An 8446-nucleotide genomic window follows, 5' to 3' on the forward strand; every position below is an offset into this window, starting at 1 on the left:
CATTAAGTAAAGAGGCTTTTACAGCAGCTGTCTGACTCCTGAAACGAGCCTCTGATCAACAGAGATCTCTCTGTTACTCAAAGTATCTGTGGTATAAACTGATTATTTGAGTCTGAATATATGCCGAAATAGTATAAAATTGCTGTATTCTCACAATCTATCTATCATTATCATGTTTGAATCAAATTGACTGCATTAGGTTGGCTAATTTTTAGGGTTCAGGTACAGTAAAGCTCCTTAAAAGAACAACTTTTTACTGTGTAGAATACTTCAATTATACATAGGTAAAAATAACTAATTATAGCTTTGTTTTCCAAAACATCATAAAAAAATGATCTTAAGATTCATGGTAGATTATGTCCCAGCCATCATCAAAAATTTGATTTATAATTAAGACGTCAACCTATAATCGATTTGTGAATTTATTATCCTGCCTCCAGTTCACTTCCGCACCTGAAGATGAAACATCACATGGAGCACATTGCAATAGTATCGCTTGCAGTATGTCCCTAGATGCATACACCACATTTCAATAAATGTAATAAGTAATCCGGAAAGTCCATACATACAGAAAATCCACATACTTTTAACAGTATACACATTGCATACTGCAACACAGTAGGAGTTTGTATTCCGTACACAGCTTCCTTACTGATTTCAGTGTATTCAATTTATATTTAGCAGATTATAGCAGTTGTATGTAGCAAATATAGTTGGTCATAGCATGAGTGGGAGGCTGGGTGGGGCTGGCAGCAAGGAAAGAGACTTGAGGCTGGCCAGGATCAATGGAGATTGGAGGCTTCAAAGAATTATATCATCCAGTATATCATATCAATTCTCTAGGACCTTACGTAGCACACCTTTAGTGGTGGGAGTATGGTGTAGGAAACTCAGAAGTGAAGGCCAGGAGTCCTATACTGCTTTTCCACCGGGGCTAGTAGCGGAACCGGAGCCAAATCGGGAACCGGGCCACGCTTTTCCACTCAAAAGAAATCCTGGGCCGGTGCACGGCTTTTGGGCTTTGACCGATGAATTCCACACAAAATAGTTATCTTGGCAAGTATTCAACAAGCACAGCCGGTTTATGTCTGCAATGAAAATTAGGAGAAAATCAGATGTGTGTTGAAGCTTATTTGTTGGAAAGGGAAGGAGACTGCTAGGCTCTGGCTCTAACTATAAACAGTAAACTCTCATATGGTGGTGTCAGGACACAAAGAATGAGGAGACCAGAGCTTCTTTCCAGAGTGCATTGAATATTAGTCTAAAAATAACATAAACATAACATTATTATAAGAAAAAATAAGTACTTATTCACAAAAGAATAATTCGCTTCCTAAATCAAGAATAACATGCACAGTAACATTTATAAATAAAAGTTACAGCTTTAAATATGCAGAGGATGTGCAATTGAAGAAAATATAATTGATGGGTCATTCTACAGAAACGTCCCTAGACTTTACAGAAATATTACAATTGAAATACACAGGTTACAATTTTTTATATTTTAAAATGAAACAATATGTTATTTGAACAATTACACCTTCCTGAGCCATGTGTGGCATTATTTTTTTATTATTATTAATTATATAGAATTCCAAGTACCACAAAACTGCTTGTCCTGACAGCCATGTACAGAGGGAAAGTGCTTTATTTTGAGGTCAAAAACAGGATTTTCTAACATTTAAAATACAAAAGTATATTCATAACTATCAGATATATGATATAAATGGCATAATAAAAACAAACTTCCAAATAAATATTATAAAATATATAATTAAAATAGTGGTCCCCTGGAGTTGTGTCACTGGTGTTACCGCTCAACAAAAGTCTTTTATTTTGGAATAAAAAGAATAAAAATAAAAATCACACTGATGGCATCACTTGACTTCCTCCTTCCTATTTTCTAAACATCTATGAAAAAAGGCCAGTGTTTAGTCCACTGTTTCTTTTCAGTGATCAGAAATTTTCTCATGTACTGTATCTTATGAAGACATCTTTCATATGAAGCTTTTAATTGATGTCACTGGTATGACCTATTTATTGTTAGGGAATTGTAAAAAAAAAACTACAATACAAATGGTTTAAACCAGGGACGTGCACAGGAATTTTGAGGGGCAGTTGCTCTGACCTGAAAAAAGGGCTTTCTTGCATTTTCATTATTTTTCTGTAACGTGCTGAAATTTTTTTTTTTTGAGAAATATTTCATCAAAACTTTTAATATTGCTAAAGAAGGCAACACCAGTGACAAAAAATGATACATGTGGTCTTGAAATAATTGCACAAAAAAGCAATAAAAAAAAAATTAAGCTGTCATTTATATGTATTCATAAAGTCAAAAGGTAATCTAATAAAACATTTTAAGACATCTTGTCATACCAAAAGTGGACGTTTCTGTATGACCCTGGTCTGATCACACCTGACTTTGACAGTAATATATATTAGGCTACTAAATCCAAGTGCATTCACAAACAATGAAATTTCCCAAAATAACAACAATGGGCAATAATACTGTTAATCCTTCTAAAGTATCAAAAGTTAACAGATGACAGACCGATTACAAGGTAAACTGTTACATTTAACTCTGTATTTTTCATAAATTGCGTCGCACATCTTGCAGGCAGGCGTGCTGAAGCCGATTGGAAATAAACTTTCCAGGAGAGTGGGTCCCCAGGGTTGAAGACCTCTGAATTGTAGGCTACTATTCATCATGTGTCCTCCTAACCTACTCTTAATCTCGTCATCACTATTTCTTCTGTCCTAGTCCTTCCCCAGTTCCTCACATTACCAACTTTATTTTGAATGGCATGCAAAAGTCTTATATAAGATTAGTTCACCTCCCAAGTCTTTCAACTTTAAAAATCAGTTTCACATACACTCGAAATCATAAACATCTTAAAGACATTATGAACATTTTGTAACATCTGACAGGAAAAGTTGTAGAGATGCATTGCTAGAATTCTCAATATATATAGTACAAAACATACATAAACAGTCGGCATCTATTAATTATCATGTTTATATTATTTCACATTATGTTCCTGTTGAGAAAAAACAATCATATCTACATGCTCTGGTGAAAGTCAACAAGAAAGCCAGCATTATGTTCACAATAATGCCATCTGCAGAGAAAACGTGCTTTGCTGGCACAGGCATTGCAGGGACACACAGATAGCTAAAGAAATTAGTATTCCCTTTCTACCGATAAATCAGATCTAGTGCAAATAAAATACAGAAACAGAAGAAGTGATGATAATACAAATACCAGATTATTGAGTCTTATTATACCAAAGCAAAATCAAGGGAAAAGTACTGCTACACAACATAGTCCTGCAAAGGTAAAAACCTTGACACAAAGACATTCTTTGATTTCTTACAATTAAACAACAATAGCGAGCATTGCATGAGAAATAAAATATTTAAAAGATGAAGTCATATAAAATATAAAAACATAGAATGACGAATGCATAACAATAATAATAAAATGATTAAAACAATAAAAAAACATTAATCTGAAATAATCAAGTCAGTTCATTATTGTTCTAATAATCTTTGATTAATCAATACAGTTGTTTGATGCAGTCTTACAGATCAGAACTCGAACTACTTGCTGTAATTTCAGACAAGCATTGTCTTTTATGACTGATTAGAGAAGAAAAATGAGTGAAACTCTTCCCACATGAATGGCAGTGATACGGCTTCTCTCCAGTGTGGATCCTCTCATGTATTTTCAGATATTCTGACCGTTTGAATCTCTTGTCACAGTGTGAACACTTAAAGGGTGTTTCTCTAGTGTGAACCGTCTTGTGCACTTTCATCGCACCATCTGTAAAAAAAGTCTTCCCACACTCAGAGCAAGCATGATCCTTCACACCGCTGTGTCTTTTCTGGTGTATTTTTAAATTACCAATCTGTCTAAAACTCTTTCCACACAAAAAACATACGTAAGGCCGCTCCTTAGTATGAACTTTCAGGTGGTCCTTCAGGAAATCTGCCCTAAAAAACTTTTTACCACATTGGTCACAGCTATATAGTCTTTCTCTAGAATGAGTAAGCAGATGTACTTTAAAAACGCCTGATTTTCTGAAACTCTTTCCACATTGATCACACTTGTGTAGATTCTCTCCGGTGTGGATTTTCATGTGATCATTAAGGTATCCTTTTCGTGCGTAACTCTTTCCACACTGAGCACACGTGTGCGGTTTCTCTCCAGTGTGAATTGTCATGTGTTCATTAAGGTTTGTTTTATGTGCGAAACACTTTCCACATTGATCACATGCATATGGCTTCTCACCAGTGTGGATTTTCATGTGTTCATTAAGGTTACCTTTATGTGTGAATCTCTTCTTGCATTGATCACATGCGAACGGCTTCTCTCCAGTGTGGACTTTCATGTGTTCGTTAAGGTTTCCTTTTTGTGGGAAACACTTCCCGCACTGATCACATGTGTATGGCTTCTCTGCAGTGTGGACTTTCATGTGCTCATTAAGATTTCCTTTTTGTGAAAAACTCTTCCCGCACTTATCACAGATGTATGGCTTCTCTGCAGTGTGGATTTTCATGTGTACATTAAGGTTTCCTTTTTGTGCAAAACTCTTCCCACATTGATCACATTTGTGCGGCTTCTCTCCAGTGTGAATCCTCATATGCTCCTCAAGGTTTCCTCTAAATGGGAAACTCTTCCCACATTGATCACATGTGTATGGCTTCTCAAGAGTGTGGATTTTCTTATGTTCATCAAGGTTTTGTTTTTGTGTGAAACTCTTCCCACACTGATCACAGATGTGTAGCTTCTCTGCAGTGTGAATTTTCATGTGCTCAATAAGGTTTCCTTTTATTATGAACATTTTCTCGCACTCATCACATGCATATGGCTTTCCTCCACAATGAAATTTTATGTGAACGTCAAAATTTTGTTTGCATGAGAAACTCTTTCCGCACCGAGGGCAAGTGAAACATATATTCTCGTTTTTCAATGGGGAGCTCCAGAATGTTTCTTCAGTTTTGACCTGATGTTCCTCCCCTGCATCAATTAGTTCTTCAATCTCCTTGTTCTCTTCTATCAGGTCTAAAATAAAAGTAAGAAGAAAAAAAAAAAGTTTAGAAAGTTTCAAGTTAGATTTTCAGCCAAAAATGTATATATTAAATTAAAAATAAAAGAAAGAAATTAGAAACAAAAAGACGTGAATCCTGACATAATAGTGGAAATATGAACATTGTGGATGCATTCATTTGAACTGAGTAAATATATCATCCAATTATTATTTTTAAGGGCACAAATTGAAAGTTTTTGTAATGAAAACTACTAATATATTTAATTAGCTATACTTTGAGCAGGTATGTAAAATGTAAAAAAAAATTGTAATGTTGCAAAAATTGTGAAACTGATATAAAAAAATATAAAATAAAACAGTTCAGATAATATTTGGTAAGGAAATTGAGTTCTGGGCTTCATTTTGTGCCCAATTCATGGAAAGTTACCTGGATATTATTGGCTTTAAAGCTGCAGTACAGGAAAGTTTTGTGTTTAAAACAAACAAAAATCAATTAATCAATCATTGACCTAGTACATTAAAAAACAGTGTCCAAAAGAATAAAATGGTAAGAATATAATAATGTTTTATAATATGAATGAATGGTCAGGTTGGATTTAATGGGAAATGTTAGTTTCATTTCATCACATTCATCTTCGCATGATGACATCATGTCCAAACAAAAAGAACAAAGCTTTTCAGAGATGGCAACTTAAATTGCAATAGATACAAGACATCTGGCAAACATTATTTCAAACATCAGCATCACCTAACACTTAACTGCAGTCCATAAGTTTTGCCTCTTTGTCGCCATCTCTGTTTGAAACCTGCAATTGCAGTTATTTGCAGAATAATCTTTACTGAGCGTTTATTTATACTAAGTAGTTGTTAGTATAAAGTAGTTGTCTGCCTTGTTGGCAGAGGCTATTTACACCATCTCCGCCCACCAACGTGTGATTGGGCTAGTCAACACTACAAAAGACAGCTGTCAGACATCAGCTCGAGTGGCGTATATGGCAAAATGTGTATCACAATCTTTTTGACTCGATCGACCCGAGTTCGAACCTGCCTTTCGTCAAACTTTTTTCCCCTACCTTTTCAAATCTCATAACACATCGGAAAGGCATTTATTTTCAATAAAAATGAGTTAGGGTAGGTGTAAGGAGGGCTTCATTGTCCCAATAATATGGCATCCATTTAATAATTTTAATTAAAATTATAATTTAATATGTCACTATTACATTCAATATGTTATTGCATACTATTTTATAATATACTTCAATACTGAGGTGCAGATAATAGCCACTATTTGCATTAAGTAGTATATATAGCAGAAAATCATGCTATTTTAACAGTGTAATTAGAATCTATATCTATTTACGCTTACACCGTGTCTACAACGGACGCGAGCAATATGGTGCAACAAAATACTAAAGAACTCATTTTAATCAGTGATGAGGTCTACACTGGATGCAGCGCGGCCTCTATCAGTGTTTACACAGAGCAAATAGCTTTATAAATAGCTTTTCTTTATCTTCTTTATGTGGGTTGTGCATCGGCACGCTCCCAGTGTGGAAGAATGTAATATTTTGAGGTGTATGTGTGGACTGTCATTCAATGCCCCTGTGTGGATATTTACTGTACGTCCAAAATAAGAAGTTTTGAAATGTCATCTGAACAAGTGCCATGTCTGCCAGTTTTGGTCTGACCAAAAAAATGTTTTACAATAAATCGTGCTACCAATGGTGATTAAACCGAACAGAAGCAAAGTGAGATTATTCGTATTGTTATACTCTTCTCTCAAATTGATCATGTTAACAACACCAATATTGTGTGACTATGTATTCAGTGTGTAGTAGCATTTCTGTACAGTATAATCATCAAACCATTCGAATGTCATCAATTGTTCTTTTAACCTCAAAAAGCAATTTAATGTTCCTTAGAACTTGTTCTCTTTTAAATACAAATCTTTTGAAAGTACAGTAATCCCACATTCGTATTCAGACACAACATAATAACTCAAAGCGAATGACCGGAACCACTCAAATTATAAAACATTTTTACAAGCTTTCTGATGTGAATCGGGCAAAGGTACTGAGATAGTTGAACACTGATTGGTTATGTACTTGCACAGCAATTGCAGCTTTAAGTATTATAACCTTATTAAATAATTAAGAACAAATACCAACCTATTTGTTGTTCAGCATCTTCCTGTTTTATTTCGCAGGGCTCCGGATCATTCATGTTTTCAATTTTCTTTCACAAACTTCATTTTCTTCACTTTTAGGCTAATGGGACTATTCCAGCATTTACTGGTGAACTGCTTTCAGAAGCTGAACTTAAGGTGAATTTCTGTGGGGTAGGAGCACCAAGAAATGCCAAAATCAAAAATAAATCAATGCTTTCAATATCAAATCGAGTGTTACACTTAAGGCTCTTCATGTCAATAATAGATCATATTAAAACCCACAGACAAAAAAAATAAATAAATACGTAGATATGAATTTGTTTGAAAGCAAATCAAGTTCGACTCGCATTAATTCCCCTCACAGATCATACTCGACTTTTGTGGCATTCAAAAACAGTATTGCTCCAAATAATCTAAATTATCAAACACACGAGGATAAAAACACACAAAATCACAGGTATTGATGTTTTTAGCATTAGTTCCTCATATCGTTGTCTGCTAGGCTTAATATTTTTCAGTCAGCAGACGCCAGAAAAGACGCGCAAATAAACCCGATGAATATACAGAATGTCTTGCTTTAACAAACTCTGTTTTTATAATTGTACCGTTATGTGAAGCACCGTGAACTGAGTTACCTCAGGAGACCCAACGCTGACTGGTAGCGTCGTCTTGTTGTTTCACGGCGGATCGTGGACACATAAGCGCATTACCGCCACCTATCGCCGAATGAACCACTGACACGTGCGCCTTGTTTTTATCCCGGTTTATATGGAAGAGACCTTTCATTGCTTAATTTCAATCACGTTCACGTAGTGAGACATATTAAACTATCCATAACTTTTTTGGATAGGGGTTTTATACTATATAAACTAGAAATGCTTTCAGAAATGAAGAAATGCTAATTTTGCAAAGAACCAGCTATCAAAGTACAGATGCAATGCAACATATCATGAAACATATAACATTGCTTTTTATTATTTTTTTCCCAGCAGATCATAAAGTAGATTATAAATCTGCTAAATATCAAAATTGGTATGACTGACAGCTTGTAATAACTGTAGCAACATTCTGGAATCTCATGGAAACAATAGTTTACAAAAATACAAACCTTTTTTTTTTTAAATAGTATTAATGGCCAAAGACTCACTGCTTTTAAATGTAAACCCCTAAAAAACCCCTCTTCCCAAACTGCTTTGAGTCTTCATTTTATTTAAAAATAAATAAATAA

The 8446-nt window shown here is 34.8% G+C and overlaps 1 protein-coding gene across 1 annotated transcript; it reads right to left on the bottom strand.

The window, feature by feature from the left end:
- Positions 1-2192: 2192 nt before the first annotated feature.
- Positions 2193-7909, bottom strand: LOC306867845 (uncharacterized protein). The gene is made up of 3 exons (XM_079413762.1): positions 7854-7909; positions 7220-7382; positions 2193-5065 (listed from the first exon to the last, which is right to left on the bottom strand). Exons 2-3 carry the CDS (start codon positions 7272-7274, stop codon positions 3582-3584), a joined length of 1539 nt encoding a protein of 512 aa, XP_079269888.1. The 5' UTR covers positions 7275-7382; positions 7854-7909; the 3' UTR covers positions 2193-3581.
- Positions 7910-8446: the final 537 nt, after the last annotated feature.

The sequence above is a fragment of the Barbus barbus genome (assembly GCF_936440315.1).
Source record: "Barbus barbus genome assembly, chromosome: 49".
Lineage (NCBI taxonomy): Eukaryota > Metazoa > Chordata > Actinopteri > Cypriniformes > Cyprinidae > Barbus > Barbus barbus.